The following is a 17,328-nucleotide window of genomic DNA, read 5'->3' as shown; positions in this document are numbered from 1 at the left end:
CGGGAGGGGACAAGGCTGGAAGGCGGAGAGAGAAAACAAAGGGCCTCCCAATTGCAGGGCATGATGGGCGCAATGGGACCGGCGGCATTGGCAGAACCACGTCTGCTCCCGACATGGTCAATAGGCCAGTCCGAACCGAAAGTTGAGTGTTTGGTGCCCCCAATGATTAGATCTAGGCTGCTGATGATTGATCCGAGCAGCGGCTGATGCAGGCTTTGGTTAGAAAGCGGAAGGTAACTGCAGAGGCGGCCCACGGTCCCGCCTGGCAGAGGATGGCGAGGAAGGGCTCTCTAGGCCTGGGGAATCAATATTTTTCTATTATTGTGCTAACAAAGTGATGAGTGTCACCGCTGAACATCCAATTGCCTTGCAGTGTGGCAGCTTGTCGGAAGTCGTCGTCTTTCCCGCCCATCAGCAATTGTGGGTCTATCTTTGTCCATACAGAACAGCGCTCGTAGCATGCGATGGGCGGATCAAGACTCCTACTACCGCCGCCCTCAACAACCCACTGCAGATGAAGACTTCGGGAAAGCCCACACTCACTCATTCATCACTTGCTCATCAACAGTAAGCTTTATGGTGGACATCCAAAGAAGATCGGCAGGCTATATCAGCACCCCAAAGGGAGTGACGTGGGAGATACGAGACACGATTATCTGGCACAGCCTGGCTGATGCTAGACTTGCAGACAGTGCTCTCACCAAGGTAGGAGACCATTATTCAGTGTTCACATTCTAGTATTCTTTCATCGGACATGTCTGTCGCCTCTCATGTTCTTACGGACAAGCGCCTATTGGAGTTAGAGAGAACGGAACACCGAGCCTGATACATGGGATCTCCAATACATCATTCACTATGCTGCTGTCACTGTCACTACGGTAGTGTCTGTACCGTTCAACTTGATCTTTTCGACCTGAACATCTTCCTCTACCGCCTTTGGTCCATTGACCTCCGCAGTTTTCGACACTGCATTCCATCGGAATTTGGCTCCTGGGTGTTCGGGCGGCAACAGCTTTTGCCCCGGAAGGCTTTGAAAGTTCTCTCTAGCTGTCCCGCCGGGAACAGGGTAATCGTCCCAGTAGATGCCTCGTTTCTGCAACTCGGGGATGAGGAGTTCAACTACGTCTTCAAAACTTCCGGGATTCGAAACGTCTGCATGTCCATTAGTTCATTGCTGCTTTGTCAACATGGTAGTCTTACAGTTGATGTTGAATCCATCCAGATCACCTTCTCTCCACCACTGCTCAAAGAAATCGGCCACCATCACTGGGGTACCTACGGGTCTTGGTCCGGATCCGCCCAGCGCAAACATCTCCGCGACGACTCTGGGAGTGAAGACCTTCTCGGTTGAGATCAACTTGATGTTGTCGATGACGCCCTGGATGGTATTCTCATGATGTTTGCCCTCGAATTTGAACTCCTCGTCGAGTGCATACCCGCTCAAATCGACGTTGGTGAAGCCGCAGAACCTGGCCAATCCGCCATTGATGCTCACTCGCTTTCGAGCGGCCTCGAGTTTTGCCTCGGCCTCCTCCAAAGTGCGGCCGATGATGGGCATGATTCCAAGGAAGAACTTGATCGAGCTCGGGTCGCGGCCTTCCTCGACGGCTTTGGCACGCACTGCTGCCGTGTACTTCTTGGTCGACTCGATCGTCGGATTGGCGCAGAAGATGCCCTCGGCATGCTTGCCACCGAATTGGATCCCAGCCTTGGACGAGCCAGCCTGGAACAGAAGCGGTGTGCGCTGTGGCGACGGATGCGTTTGGTGGAACGCGTGCATCTTGTGATATTTGCCCTCGTAGTGGATCTTGTGGATCTTGCTGGGATCGTATGCCATTTCGGGCTCTTCCTGCCACACTTGAGCCCCGTCTTCCCACGACTTCTCCCACAGTCTCAACAGGAGCGGTCGGCAGTCAGTCTTGTGCCTGCCATCAAAGTAAGTGGAGGGAGGAACGAAAAACTCACTGATACACAATGTCCATGTATTCCTCCGCAGCGGCGTATCGTTCGTCATGAGGCACGACTTGGTCGCGGCCAAATGCTTGAGCGGCCGAATTGCTGTGGCTGGTGACGATATTCCACCCCACGCGGCCATTCGTCAGATGATCCAGGGATGAGTATGTCCGAGCCAGAGCATATGGTGCTACACGGCTCTTGTATCAGCAAAAGGAAATGCGTTGCAGTTTGCAAGCAAAAAGAAAACTGACCAATATATGATGTACTCGCGGTAATGCCAAACGACACCGACTGGGTGACTGCAGCCATGGCAGGAACAATGACCAGAGGATCCAGCTTGCCAATATGCGATCCACCCTTGTACGAGGCATCCGCAGAGCCGGCATAGATGTTGTGCCCGGCATAGCTGTCGGCGATGAAAACGGTGGTGATTTTCCCCTTTTCCGCCAGCCTTGCCAGCCACAGCCAGTAGTCCAATCGGTCTTTGGTGCGCGAGTTATCCTCTGGAGATCTTGCAAGGGTAAAATCATGTCAATGAGGGCTCCACTGCGTAATTTGGCGAGACTGTTCGACTCACTTCCACTGCCCGATTGCTGTGTGGCTGCCGGTGCAAGCACCCTCGAAGAAGTTCAATTGCATTTTCTTACCAAAGGCCCCCATTTCGATGTAGCTAGACAATAACCCCAGGAGATTAGGCTTTAGGAGATGTTGTTGGATGATCGCTTCTCCTGACAGCACTGTGTACTGTGCTCTTTAATAGATAACACCTCCAAGGCGCACGCCAATGGGCATGATTGGGGATGTTGCGATGGCTGTGTGTGTCGTGTTTGGCTGTCGGGACTCCCTTTCCGTAGCGGTATCGTAAGCCGACCAGGACATGGGCAAACACAGGCGCAAACCCGCTCCCTTTGGCTTGCACGATAAGCGTCCAGCAAGGTCACATCCTGCATCAATCGTGGCTTAATGTTATCTTCGTTTAGAGCAACGTGGCTCGGAGACTGTGCAGATATTGCTGGCAATGAGATGTAGACCGTATGCCAGGGTACCGAGATCTGGCCTGCCAGGCCCATCTAATAAGTCTGGAGATAACAGCCCCGGTAGCTTTGGTTCATAACGGTAACATTGATCAACAAGCTTCTATAGCCGAGTCCAGAGGTATTTGGTAAGCTGGGCTCCTATGATGGGTATATCGCGCGCGGTACATGTCGCCTGGAATGGTGGGTCTGTTCCTAATCAAGAACCAATGTCGAAGGCACAGATTGCTCTTCTCACACTCTTCGGTTGGCGACACTTCTCTTTTATCGTGCACACACTATTCCTTCTTGACCAACCTCACTGGGGTCTCCAGTGTCTGAAATTATGCGGAGCATTGAGAATTAGTGATATTGATCTTGTGTTCCACTCTTCTACGGCTCTATTACTAGATAGGTTCAATGAGACTTTGTCGGCCATGATCTGACTGAGCATTCACTCCTCGGTACTTAGGGCCTAGACTCTCGATCGAGGTGGCTGCCACTATAGTTGCTTCTGCTAGTGAGTTCATGAGGAAATGCAAGTTGACGCTCGTCGAGCACTTCAGGCACTGCATTCCCTGGCACGTCCTTTCGTATAAACAGGCTCAATCCATAAGTCCTTGGATTACTCTCAAGATTCCGCCGTCGAGTCATCTGCTGTACATCAAAGGTCCTCTCTGATGAAGGCTCCAGCTCCCGGAGCAGGATCTGCCTTTCTCCTTTTCCTCAAAACCTGATATAATGTCCAGAGCGCAAATTCGTTCCTGAATCGTTCCAGTCGCTTGTTTCGGCTATGTTAAACACGGCAGCTAACGGAATACCACGGAGGCCAGCGTATTTCCAGTCTCGCATGAATTCGACTTTAGGGCACCTTTGCTTTAAAGATATCTTAGCTCCCTTCCAAGCTCTGGGGTCCATACCGGAGATTAGAGTATTCGGGAGTGGCGACTAGGTACGTGGTAGTCCTACCCGAAAAAATCAAACTTGATATTTTTGATATCCACATTTGCTTCCGCAATCGACCATAGGATCAAGAATACAGCGCTTCCCGTTCGCTCAGCGGTACTTAAGCTTGATACCGGTTAGTTAGTACTAGAGTGGGTGACCATCTGGGAATCCTAACTGTTGATTGTTTTTGCCAATTCTCAAGAGAGTCCATCCCCTTATGTGTCTTTTGTAAACTCTCCAGGTACGAGGCTGAGAGTTCAGCCCGCCAAGACGCATATGGTTAGCGCAAGGCTGAATCTTGGCATCAAAATCCTCTTGGTTTTCAGCCTCGTCTTGATCCTCTCCCCTTTCTACTAGCACCAACCCTGCCGAGGTGACCTACCAAGGGACGTAACTCAAAAGTAACGGTCTTTCTACCTTTTACCCTCTTGCATTTCACATTCCCTTTATCATATCATACCGGTGTTCCTGTCTTGATGTCCATTTCTCTTCTATCTCTTTTTGGTGGTGCACGACCATCCACCAAATGAAATGCAGACGTTATTCCCATTCGCCGGGACCGGTGCTACTGCGGCGGCGGCTGCGTCCTCATCTGGAAAGTCCACCTCTTCGAATCCAACCCCGAAGATAAATATCTCGTCGGGTCCGTTGCCGGCGTACATTCCCGCGTCTGCTGCTCAAGCGCCGACGAAAAAGGGCCCGTGGAAGACGATCCGGGATGTGGGGCTCATCAAGTCCGTCAGAGTTGTTTTGCCGGAGATGTCGATGGGAGCCGTTCTTTCGCATGGTGACAAGGCCGGAGATTTGAAAGGCGATGCGGATGAGAGTACAAATTCGGATGCCGGAGTGAGGAGATCCAGCAATTTGCCAGAATTGAGGTATGCCAAGGTGATTATGAAGCTGGAGGAGGTGTTGGATGGAGACTTCTTTACAGAATACATCAAAAGAGGTGAGTCCCCCTTTTTTGACGCTTTGACGGTCTGGTTTTTTGTACTTGATTTTGTTGCTGGCAGTGTCCTGTTGCCCCCATATCCTCTCATCTTGTCTTTGGCGATTGTCAAATATTGAACCATCAAGCACTACCTTGATATTTGTCTAACATTGTCTTGTGTCTGCTAGGGAATATTCTCATGCTTTCTGAAGGAGAAGCAGGCGTGGACAACATCATCACCCTCCAAGACGGTGAGTATAGAATTAAGACGACTACTATTTGATCACCATCCTTCGGCCTCTGGCCAACTCTTTTTCGAATAAAACCACAACGGCACAGCCTGCTGATTGTTTTCTCGGATACAGGAGTCTTGCGCTTGGAACTCGCAAAGGAAGTCTATGAACACACTGGCCTTCAAGGTACTCCTGTCCGCTCAGGAGGCCGAAAACATGTCAAGTCTCGGTACTGTAAGTGTTGCACCAATGCACTTGGTTGTTTCAATGAGCAGTTAAATCTTGCTGGTTTAGATGCGCTGCAGATCTCGCTGGAATTTGCTACGTTCTTAATCTTGCTGGGACTTATCACATCGTTGAACTCCCTTTTATCTTCCCTCCAATCTTCAAGAGTGGCCTGTCAATGCTGGTTGAACTGACCTATCACCAAACAGTGGTCGAATACAACTTACGCCTCCCTTCAATGCTGCATGGAAAGAAAGGGTTTGAACGACTTGTCTGGGCAGCAAAGAATGTCCTAAACAATAGTCTTCAATGGCTGTTTTTAGACCTCAATGACGACCATGCTGCGGAACTCAAAGGTACGGTTCCTGGCCTTTGAATCTTTTGAGTCATGTGCTGGAACGCCAGATCTGCTTCACGGCAATAATCAGGGCTTGTTCCACATAGCAAGGTTCAGTCCACTGACGTGATTTGGTGTGATAGGACCGATTACTGCCCACCATCCCACCATTATCAATTTGTCCCCTTCGGTCGAGATGCTACCGAATGTTCTTATTCCTTCGACTTTGACCACGAACGTCCTTACACACCCTGTACTGGCCAAGACGACATCTTCTCATGGCAACACATCCACATCCAGTGCACCCGAAGAGCTGCAAGAGTCGGTCCTCGACCTCTTCGAATACATCGACATGCTCTCGCTAGCATCTCCGCGCGTCCAGACCACCGACCGCGTCGACCCATTCATAAGTCGATATCAAGTCCCCGATCTCTATGACCCTATCCATGAGGGTTCGCATGCTCCGAAAAAAACACGGCCGCAAAATGTCAAGGTGATGACGTGGACGGGGTTGATCCCAGTACAATGGGTTTTGGAACTTCTGTGTTCGATCATGTAAGTGACTTCACCTTTTCAGCCAACACTGTCGAATCAGGCCAACCCAACATATTTGTTTCAGCAACAAAGTCGAGGTTTTGATATGATTCGATCCTTGGAAGCTGTTGCCCGCTGGCAAAACCATGTTACCCACTGTTAAAACCATGTTACCCACTGTTAAAACCATGTCTTGGGTTTACCGTCCGGGAGGTCGAACTGGAGTCTGCCCCCTATCGTTGTCATAAGTTCCACATTGTCAATACAGATTCCCAAAGCCCATTGCAGATCCCAGCTTCCAAGCAGCGTGAATGGCAAGGACCGGACTGACGGCATTGCAGAAAACAATCGCGCACAAAACAACCACCAAAGCAAGCGCAGTGGCTTGCTCTGACTGTCTCGGCTCATAGGACTCAGCCGGTCGTCCAAACTGACGGGTACACCATTATTCTGCATCCAGATTTTCATGATCCAGCCAGTCGTGAGGAGGCTGATAAAGGCTCCGTCGTTGAGGAGAACAATAGCAACAAGAGACGATCCGAGCCGGATCAGGATCAAGACGGTAAAAGTGCCAGACGGGTACATCTGGACCAGGATACTTCCATGATCGAGAACGACATGGCCGCTACAAAAAAGACTACCACTGGTTACGAACAGGATGGCATTGCGATGACCGGCTCGAGTGCAGTCACGGCACAAGTGGACGCTGAGATGACTGGACGAACAGCCTCGGAAACGCAGGGAGACACCACAACAAGGCCAAAAGAGGCAGAAACACCAAATCCACAGCACACCGTGGAGCAGATCCAGACGCGATCCACATCTCCAAGACAGGCAGACTCGTCGGATTCGCGGGTTCTTGGCCCGAGTAACCCGACGACTATGAAGAAGCCGGAGACGAATAAATCGGTTTCAAACACCACTACTGCTATTGCTACTGCTAACACCGGCCCTACGACCAACGGGGCACATCTTGGCTCTGGCAATCGTGCCGGATTCCAACACTACATCTGCGCAGAATATGTCGACAGCCTTGTCTGAGGATGATAATCACCTGAGCGGTCTTCTCACCAGGAGACTGTGGATACCTGCCCAGAACAGCGCCGTCTGGCTGGAACCAACAGAGAGTGGGGAAGGGCTGCCATGTGCACGCGTCGAAGATATCATCTTGAATTTACGACATGAAATGATGGAAATGTATAGTTATCAGACCAGGGAGCAGGAAGCAGTGAGCAGCACTAGTCCCGACGCATCGCTCCGAAGGCAAACCAATTGTCGACAGGTCACAGCAGAGCACCACGCCATAATATCAACGGCCAGCTCGAGACGCAGGAGATGGACAGGCTAGCTCAACCCTCCACCCTCCACCCGGTCACGGCGATGACGAGATGGAACAACAGCTTCAAACGGGCGGCATGCATAACTCTCAGCACATGGTATTCAGTTGAGAGAGAACGCCGTCGAGTACATCATGATTCATGCCTTGCCTGGCCTCTGCTAGAGAGAGAAAGAGAGATGGCCATCTCTCCTGTCGGTCAGTTGTGTTTCATGTCAGTAGAGATAATCAATTAAACATGCGCGAAAGAGCGGCCGAAACTACTGCAGCCTGCTCAATCGACGCAGAATATCATTATTCTATTCCCAATACAGGAAGCCTAGGCTAACAATGGGGGTATATGCGGTTACTTGCTATAACAATGTCAGGGAAACCAAACAAACCCCCAATCCGCTGTGTTTGTGTGCGTGTTTGTGTGCGTGTTCGTGTTCGTCTCTCCCTTGACTTTTCAAGTGTGTATCTTCGTATACTCGTTACGACAGCTGGTGCAGTACTCGTCGTACCAGCCCTTCAGATCCTGAGTCATGCCAGTTGAATTAGCGGCGTCCAAAGCCGAAGTCGAATCTGAACCGTCCCGAACAAGACCTTGGACGACACGACATCGACGGTCCTCATCCACGACCCACTGCTCCCAGGCGGCTTGCATCAATTCCTTCTCGACGGAATTGACCACGCGCATACCGACGAGCAAATCATGTCTGTACATCCCCAGCCGTTGACGGGCAGATTGAACCTGCAGAGCGTCGTGCTTGTTGCCATGTCCGGATCCAGATCTGGTCACGTCGATGTTTTCGGGATCGTGTTCGTCATAAAACACACTGTAGCACGGACTGGAGTCACGTAGAGGAAGATCGGCGGCCTGGTGCAGAACCTGATCCAGGTCGCTGGCATAGACTGCTCGTCCCATGACAGCGTCGGGCGAGACGCCCAGACGAGCCATGTATTTGGTGGCCCGGCGCTCGTGCCACCAATCCAGCGAGTCGCGGTACGTGTGCCAGCTATTGTACAGGACACTCCAGAACAGAAGAGCGAGAATGACCTTGTTGGCGGAGAACGATCGAGCCATCCATCTGACAAGACCTATAAGACTCTCCAAAATAGTTCCCGCAGCACTTTCAGCTGCAGACACGGCCGTTTGTGCCAACAGGCCGGCAATCGTCTTCTTGGCCGGCTGTCGTTTCAGCTCGATGTTCAACGCCGCCGTGTCTAAAAGCAGTTGTGTCGTCTCTGTCGAATGACCGACTTGCCCGAATATCTGAACTGCCTTTTTCGTGCGGCTGTGTGCCCCAAGTTTCCTAACTTGATCGGCCACGAGGTCTATCAGATCGCGCGAATCGAGTTCCAGATCATGCAGGGCTTGATGCTCGATCGTCGGTCCAAACATCCACGGTGCGTGCAACCATTCCACCTTGACAAACACGGCAAGCTTGCATCTGGCTTTGGCCACGTGCGTGATGACAATCTTGCTCACCAGTCGTTGTCGGTCCCGGAATGGTAGATGCCATGGAGTGCGTTTGTCCGTGACGACGTAGCACAAATGGTCGTTGTTCACATCTACCACCTGGTAGTCTCGGGCCTGGGTGTACGATTCCTGGCCAAAGAGGTTCGTGGTGGGAATGTCAAAGGCGAACTCTCGTCGTAGTCGGCCTTCTCCCATGCTTAGCCACGGTCCCTGGCAGAGATTTTTCGCGCGACGTTCATGTTGTAGCAACTGCCAGAGCGCACTCTTATCTCCGAACATGACATGGAATAGAGCCTTCGCGCTGATGTCGAATTCTCTTTCTTCCGCAAGCCGGAGGTTCCCAGGAGGAACATATTTGACCGGATGTGCTGGCAGCTTGAACTTGGACTCTCTGAGACCCAGTGGGGTCTGATGAAGTGCTCGGTCGACACGTAAGGGCCCTTTCAGTTCGGTCCCAATAGTCGAGGCTCTACCACGATACCTGGGGCCACCCACGTCGACTGGCGTGTTTGGAGAGACATCTTCCCAGCTTTCGAGACTTGGACTGCGTTCAACTGATTCATTCTCCATCTTCAGTAATCTCTTGATGATGTCTTCTAGTCCAGCAGATTCGTCAAAAACACTGTTTCTGATGAGAAAGTTCAACCGTCGCTGCAGAAGTCTTAGTGGGTCGAGGAAGGTCTTGATGGTGATCCGCCGGGCAGTTCCATCGCTCCCAAGATCTTTCAGATGCAAGAAGATAAAGTCGCAGTCTCTCCCAGGTGCTGCAGTGGCTTCATCGATGGACGCTAGAGAAACACTGGTCGTCAGAACAAGGCCAAGATGGTTGCTGTAGAAGTATATGTCTCTCGGAGTCACATATACGCGGCCGGGGAAGTCTTGTTGGTCGCTGGGATTCCATGTCGCCCTAAATACCATGACCAAGCGCTCGTCGTGTCGCACGTTGGGGAATAGAAGCCTGAATTGTGCGTCCTGCGTTTTGAGCTGGAGCGGATAGTAATTGGGAAAGTCCGGCACGAGCAGCTCGCTTCTGAACTGGTTGAATGAATCACGATCGACACTAATTGTATTCCTGTGCCCTCTCTTACTCGGTGACGGAGTGCGGCTTCGAGTGCTGGGGGAAGGAATACCCAGGTCAAGTTGCGGGATAGCAGAATAAGACATGGCGTTGGTGCGTGATGGCGATGTGGATGTTTTTGGCGGCGACGAGGAAGGCTTCAGCACAGGGCTTATTTGTGTCCCCAGCATTGCATGCGGAGGCATCTTCGGTTCGACGCGTTCTAACCGGTTGACCACCGCAGTATTGTTCGTACCCCACACATTGGACAAAAGACTCGTCGGGATGCCTGTCTTATCAGGGGCAGGGCTTAGACCTCGTTCGCCTGTAATGACTACGGCGGACCTGCTCAAATTCGTAGGCGACGGCACTGAAGCCAAAGTGGATGGCGCAAGAGTGCTGGGAGGCATATCTCGGAGTGCCAGCATGAACGTGTTTCGTAGCTTTGAACCATCTCCCTCAGGATTGGCGACCATGGGTATGCTCGGGCCAACAGGCATGGATCCGTGACTGGCAGCAATCAGACTTGCGATGCCGCCACCAGCCAGATTTGGGGTCGATGGGCTGGCAGAAACCTGCGGTGATGCTGCGCTCTTTCGGTGCAAGTCCAACTTCGATATGATGCGAGAAGCAGTCTCACGATGACCTCCCTCGTCCATAGCAGTCGACTTCCTAGGCAGATCTATGCTGCTTTCCCGAAGGTGTTCCGCCCCCGGGATGGGCAGAGTATTCGACTTCTCGAGCGCTGCACCTTCGTCGCCACCCGCACCTGGTTCTGTTGATCCTAGAATGGATGTCCCAAACTCCGGCACCGGAGGCGCAGATATCGCGAAGGCGGCACCAGTTTGAAGATTGCCTGTGCCAGGGATGTTTTTGAGAGCGTCTGCATCGTCCAGGGCTCTCGACTTCGCCGCCTCAAAGGCGCGGATCCAGTCCACTAGTTCTGATTGAGTCTCGGCCTGCAACAAAATGGTGTTTTTATTCGTCTTGACTTCGAAGCAGAACCGACGTTCTTCGGCCGGTGCTGGCCGAACGTTGCAGAGTAAGACGCCAATGCGCTCACTCTCCTCAACTCCTGCTCGGGCACCCTGCACCAACCACCCAAAGACACCATTGCGGATGAACGCCCATCTCTTGACCCAGATAGTCCTTGTCGGTTTGCCACTGTAGGTCCGCAAATATAGCCAGCCTTGTTTTTCCCCAGTCTGGTGGGGGTTTCTCTTCGGGGACTGCTGCAAGGTGGAGGCGCTGGCAGTATGAGCATGACCTGGAAATTGAGGCACTGTCGACATGCTGTAGTCTTCGAGTTCTCGGGATGGACGAGCATTCAGCTCGGCGGCCTCTTCCAGCTTCTTCTTGGCCGCTAAGAGCTCCTTTCGGAACATTCTCTCACTTGCCTCCATCTCGTTCATCCATCCTCTTATCCTTTGCATTTCGTCCGAGTTCCGCTGAAATGTTGCTGCTGTGTTATCCCTGGAAACCTTCATCTCACGCCATTGGTCGAGGAATACTTTCACCAGCATGCGATCCAGTGCGAAGCGAAACTGCGGCGCTACGCTGAAGAAATCCATCATTGCCTTGATGTACGTCTTTCTCGCCTCATGCAGCTGGAATGCATCCTCTCTCAGAGATGACGCTTCCTTGGATTTCCCAAGCCCCGCATATTTCGCTTGGAGGTGATCGAGTGTCTTCTGCGAGGATTCCACGGCGCGACGAGCATCCTTGAAAGCCCGGAGATCGTTGTATAGGAAGGACTTGATGGGTTCGACCACCATTGTCGTCAGCCTCTTCACGACAGCTATCATGCTCATCCAGTAGTCTTTGGCACCGTCTCCATATCTCTTCATAGCCAAGGTAACATAGTCGTGGTCCAGCATTGATTCCGATATCGTCGTGGGCAGGAGAGAATGAGAGATAAAGCTGTCGAGGACATTCTCCAGGGTGGTTGATTCCGCAACAAGTCGATTCGTAGCCTTCATGTAGTCATCCAGCCACCTCTCGAGCAGCTCGACCTGCTCTCCATAGTGCACTACCGACGCGCGAGCAGATGGAGAGTCGAGTGCAGCTTCTTTCAGGGCAACGGGGACGAGGTTGATCAGTCTGCCAACCTCCTCGGCCGGTTGCAAGATTTGTGACATCGTGATCGTGCATGCGAACGCGATGAGAGGGCGGCGAGCACTTGCGAACTAGGTTGGTGATGCTGGATTGTGGACAGGCATCACGTTGCCTTTGAGCAACTTGGCGGGTAGCATTCGTCGAAGGAAATACTAGTAGTTGAGTTCTCCTGTAGTAGTGGTGGTCATGGAAGTGTGTTTGGGATGGATATGCGTGTTTCACGTTGAGGTTGGAGTCTTTTCTCTACTACGTCAACCGCAGTCGGAGTCGGAGTTTGTTGTTTATCGCTAGTAACAGTAGTAGTAGTAGTACTAAGGTAGTATGCACTACTACAGATTAGTATGTGGAGAGACAGTTTGACTGCGCTCCACCGCCAAAATTTCTTGTCACTTTTTTCCCATGGCATGCGGGGACGAGCAGTGCCCTTACAGACAGACTACTATTAACACACTTCATGACAGAGCCTCTTTGATCCAAGCACTCGCCTTCTGCACATTATGGCTCGAGAGCTTTTGAGCAGCGATGGCTCCGACAGCGAAGATGCTGGAGTGGAAGTGCAGACCAGCGACCTCAAAGTCAACGAAGAGTTTGCCCGGCGATTCGAATACAACAAAAAAAGAGAGGAACTCCAGAGACGTATGTGTCGTGTCAACCATGTGCTTTGCGAACCATTCTGACGATAATTAGTTGAGGAGAAACATGGCAAGACACCGCGCAAACGCAAACGAGGCGATGGAGAGAACAGCGATGACGAATCTGGCTCCGATGACTCTACCAGCGAGGAAGAGGACGAGGGGGAGTTGGTGACGGAGACCTTGGACGCGGAAATCATGGCGACGATAAATGCCATTCGATCGAAAGATCCTCGTGTCTACGACCAGTCCGTCACATTCTACACGGAAAACGAGGACGAGATCTCTGCGCAGTCAAAGTCGAAGAAGGAAAAGCCGATGCATCTGCAAGACTACCACCGTCAGAACCTGCTCAATGGGACTGCCACTGAAGAGCTGGATGAGACGGCTCCAATGACCTACAATCAAGAGCAGGAACATCTGAAAAAGTCCATTGTCAGCGAGATCAAAGCCGCTGCGGCCGCCGAGTCGGAGAGTGAGGAGGAAGCAGAGAATGACGACTTCCTCGTTGCCAAGCCAAGAGAGAAGCCGGCCAAACAGCAAGTCGTGCTTGACGTGGAAGATGCCGAGAAAGATCCGGAAACGTTCTTGTCCAATTTCATGGTCTCGAGAGCCTGGGCAGCACCGACCGATTCCAACCTACATCCTTTCGAATCTGATGACGACGAGGAAGAACGAAGAGCAGACGAGTTTGAAGAGGCATACAATCTCAGATTTGAAGACCCTGAAAAGTCCAACGAGAAGTTGCGCTCGCACGCCCGAGATCTAGCAGCCAAGTATTCGGTAAGAAGAGAAGAGGCAAACCCGAGACAGAAGAAGCGAGAAGCCGAAAAGGCGCGGAAGGAGGCCGAAAAGCAGCAACGCAGGGAAGAAAAGGCTCGGCTTCGAAAGCTGAAGATCGAGGAGTTGGAGGAAAAAGTACGAAAGATAAAAAAGGCCGCGGGAATCAAAACCGACGACATCCAACCCGAAGACTGGGCTCATCTCGTGGACGAAGATTGGGACGATGCCCAATGGGAAGCAGAAATGCAGAAACGGTTCGGCGACGAGTATTATGCGGAAAAGGAGGTTGGAAGCGACGAAAGCGAAGCTGAGTCCGGCAACAAGAAGAAGAAAATCCGCAAACCCAAGTTCGACGACGATATCGACATCAAGGATATTGTGCCCGACTTCGACGAGTCAGAGAAGCCGGCAATTGACCTCTCAGACCCAGAAGCATCTGCTCCGACGGAGAAGAGCGGCAAGAAGCTGAAGGAAGACAAGAAGCGGGATGCAAAGAAGGAGCGGAGGATCATCGAACAACTGGTCGATAAGCAGCTGCAACTCGAATTGGACAACTCGATGTCGAAGAAGGTCGGCTTCAGATACCGCGAGACATCTCCCAAGAGTTTCGGTCTGACTGCCCGAGACATTCTCCTGGCCGACGACAAGCAGTTGAACGAGTTTGTTGGCTTGAAGAAACTCGCTTCCTTCCGCGACCCCGAGAAGAAGCGGAAAGACCTCAAGCATCTGGGGAAGAAGGCCAGACTGAGGAAATGGCGTCAGGAGACTTTCGGTAGCGAGGAAGGGTTGCAGGCCAGTGAGTTGATTCCTGCGCAACCTGACACAGAGCAGAAGCCGGACGGTGAAGACGTCGAGGTGGATATCCGAACTAAGGGGAAGAAGAAGCGGAGAAGGAAGAACAAGAAGGGAACTGTCGATGGCGAGGCTGTGGCTTGAATGTCGTGTTGATAGAACATGGTTGTTCTTAACAAGAGCCGTTCAAGTACCTGCTCAGCCCGTCCTCACTCGAGTATAAAGTTGTCAAGAGGTGATCGACTGTTTATATATTGTGGTTCTCCCGCTACATGCCTGAGTCCAAAGGAGCATGACCATTGTGGTTGAGTTTTACAGACTTTGAAGTTTGGCCCAATTCAACTTTGCCAGATAGTGACTAGCCTCCACCTCATCATTGTTGTCAGACATAAATTTCTACAACCATATCTGGTAGACACCGGAGTATGACTATAGGATCATCAGATTTACAACCAGCGTACCGGATTGAACACGATGCCCCCTTCTTGGCGAGTAGTTTTTCGTGTTCGCCGGCCTTCTCAAGCACCAGGGGTGTCAATCAACTTGATCACCCTGCCGTGGATTCCCCTTTGGCCACGGGCCGAACCACCATAGGTCCAGAATTCTCCATCGTACTCCACCAGGTCCGTATACACCCCCTGTAGGAGCAAATTCCTCCAGTTGAAGGGCAAGGATAGGAGGTGCTTTGCCTCCAGCTGTGGGTTTCCGAGGATGATTTGGACTGCGACGGGGGTGTGTGCAAGCAGTATATCAACAGCCTTGTCTGGGGACACTCTACCGAGGAATGCCCACCAGTTGAACGTCATAGGCCTGTTGGGGGAGACAGCGCGGAGCGAATCGGGGTCCTTGACGTTTCTTGCCGCCAAACAAAGGCTCTTTACGATCTGTGACGGCCTGGCTCTGTAGCTGGTTAGGTAACTTTCGTGTCGCCAAATTGGGACGGGAAGCGGAACTCGGTTGTTCCATCGGTCAAGGTACGCTACGACTTCCGGGTGGAGCGCTCTGTTAGTATACAGTCTTTTCGATATTTCATCGTCATCGTCATCGTCATCGTCATCGTCATCGTCGTTGTCGTGGCTTGGGTATTCTGCTACTACCCCATTCTCATCGACCTCGACCTCGGCCTCGTCTGGCTCTATATACTCGTTTTCTCTACCTTTGTTGATACGAGTCCTGCGAAGTTCCGTATCAGGCTGCTCTCTATGGAGGTCTGTGTCACGCCGTGGTATCAAAGCATCGTCGGCGTAAATAGCGTTGGCTTCTTCAGTGGAGGCGTGTTGCTATTGGGGCGGGAACCCTGTTGAAGAGGACACCGACGCACCGTTGAAACAGGAACTTGGAAAATCTCTGTCTGGGACTCGGGCGTATTACTCTCATGTTGCCAACTTTGCTTGTTGCAGTCATCGAAAGTAGCAGGCTTCAGCGTCAATGCAAGTGTGACGCGTATTCCATCAATCACAGCGGTCAGCCTCTTCAACCAATGCAGTGATCGCGTGCGAAGTGGTAACACATCCATTTGCAGATACTTTTGGAATGGTCACGGCTTGGACAGCCACGGGCGCAACGCTCGAGTCGGTGGTATTGGGAGCCCTTCGAGGTCAAGATCCAGCGTTCGAGAACAATGCTATATTGCTGGTCACTGGTCTCTGCTGCGTATCAATCGCTTGGTTTGACTTCGTCATGATGATGACGTGTTGTGTAACGGTGATCCGGCAGATGGTTTCCGAGTCCAAGGCTGACTTTGAAGTGATACGACCAACACGTCGAGAACCGGGGAATATGAGGTTGCCATAAACCTTCACCTATTCCGCAGGCATGGTGACTTGCATGTTTTGAGCTGCAGATGCCACAGACTCCTTATCGACTCTCAAGCTTCCCCATCACGCCGCTTGTTCTTCTTGGCCCCGGCCTTAGCTAGCCTTTTGGCCTCCTTGTTCCTGAGTCTCTGGAACTTCAGGAAACAATTGTTGCAGATCCAAAACGACAACGTCGGCGACCCTGCTGTTGTCCACGTGTTTCTCCTCCACGTGTTCTTCCTAGGATGAATTGCCTTCTGACAATGCGGACATTGTGAATTGGTCGGCTTAGGTGGGTCTGTCAACTTGGTAGGGACGCCGGTCCGCGATCGCCGGACCATTCTAAGGCAATGACTGCACATCCACGCGAACTGGATGTGCCTTGAGACCATTTCACCCACAGTCCTCGGAGTGGGACTCCTCGAAACTTTGATGGTAGCTCTTGATCAAGAGGAAGACTTGGGCGAGGTAGATTGCTTTGACAAAGTCTGAGTTCGTCCTGAGCGGACTCCCGAACCCAGGCTCCCAACTGTTGAACTCTGTGTGGTCTGGGTCAATCTCAAGACCTTTTGGTGGGACTTGGTGGCAGTGCGGGCATGGTCCACCAGGATTTGGCAGCTGCTCGATCAGTTCACGATTGTTCGCACGTGGCTTTTCTGTGACGACCTTTCGGTCACGTTCTGCTTGGGAATGGCAAATCAGGCAAACCCATTCCATCTCTTCCTTGTCCAGACGCCAGGTGGCCGTACTCTTGCCCGTGATCTTTGACTCGCACCTAGGACAACAGCCGTCCTCGGGCTTTGGGATCTCTCGGATTGCCCTAGTGTGCTCGACTACCTCTTTGGGCCGATCGGACCCATGGGTGTCGCGGAAGATCCAACAGTTTGCGCAGATTCGGCGACCGTACGGAATCTGAGGATCGAGGCTGTACTACTGCTTCGTCTCAGTGGTCTGTGATCCCGGCATTCTGGTAGAATGCCGCGATGTACTGGTGAAAGCCCACTCGAGTCGATCCTAGTTTTCGTGATATCTGGATATTCATCTCCATGGAAACCAGATACAGGCCCTGCAACATTTGGATTGCACTGTTGAGCCCATCAGGCTCGATCCAGCTTGAAAAAGGTGCCCGCCTCTTGATATATTGTTGCCTTTTGAGATATATGTGGTCGACTCTAGCC

At 51.9% G+C, this 17,328-nt stretch overlaps 5 protein-coding genes across 5 annotated transcripts; 2 read left to right on the top strand and 3 right to left on the bottom strand.

Moving 5' to 3' along the window:
• Positions 1-853: 853 nt before the first annotated feature.
• On the bottom strand, positions 854-2,616 carry A1O1_08114 (uncharacterized protein; the record flags this gene model as incomplete). The annotated part of the gene is made up of 5 exons (XM_007728976.1): positions 854-1,152; positions 1,201-1,892; positions 1,966-2,143; positions 2,208-2,467; positions 2,534-2,616. 5 exons carry the CDS (start codon positions 2,614-2,616, stop codon positions 854-856), a joined length of 1,512 nt encoding a protein of 503 aa, XP_007727166.1.
• A 2,060-nt stretch (positions 2,617-4,676) lies between these two features.
• Positions 4,677-6,202, top strand: A1O1_08112 (uncharacterized protein; the record flags this gene model as incomplete). The annotated part of the gene is made up of 5 exons (XM_007728975.1): positions 4,677-4,866; positions 5,037-5,099; positions 5,214-5,315; positions 5,516-5,662; positions 5,787-6,202. 5 exons carry the CDS (start codon positions 4,677-4,679, stop codon positions 6,200-6,202), a joined length of 918 nt encoding a protein of 305 aa, XP_007727165.1.
• Positions 6,203-7,961: 1,759 nt separating this feature from the next.
• On the bottom strand, positions 7,962-12,170 carry A1O1_08111 (uncharacterized protein; the record flags this gene model as incomplete). Its single annotated transcript, XM_007728974.1, has 1 exon — positions 7,962-12,170. One exon carries the CDS (start codon positions 12,168-12,170, stop codon positions 7,962-7,964), a length of 4,209 nt encoding a protein of 1,402 aa, XP_007727164.1.
• A 474-nt stretch (positions 12,171-12,644) lies between these two features.
• On the top strand, positions 12,645-14,498 carry A1O1_08110 (uncharacterized protein; the record flags this gene model as incomplete). Its single annotated transcript, XM_007728973.1, has 2 exons — positions 12,645-12,783; positions 12,835-14,498. The coding sequence occupies 2 exons, from the start codon at positions 12,645-12,647 to the stop codon at positions 14,496-14,498; spliced, it is 1,803 nt and encodes a 600-aa protein (XP_007727163.1).
• Positions 14,499-14,872: 374 nt separating this feature from the next.
• Positions 14,873-15,870, bottom strand: A1O1_08109 (uncharacterized protein; the record flags this gene model as incomplete). The annotated part of the gene is made up of 2 exons (XM_007728972.1): positions 14,873-15,634; positions 15,676-15,870. The coding sequence occupies 2 exons, from the start codon at positions 15,868-15,870 to the stop codon at positions 14,873-14,875; spliced, it is 957 nt and encodes a 318-aa protein (XP_007727162.1).
• Between the last annotated feature and the right edge of the window lie 1,458 nt (positions 15,871-17,328).

Source organism: Capronia coronata (assembly GCF_000585585.1).
Source record: "Capronia coronata CBS 617.96 chromosome Unknown acBCG-supercont1.7, whole genome shotgun sequence".
Lineage (NCBI taxonomy): Eukaryota > Fungi > Ascomycota > Eurotiomycetes > Chaetothyriales > Herpotrichiellaceae > Capronia > Capronia coronata.
This window is presented reverse-complemented; position numbering and strand designations above follow the sequence as displayed.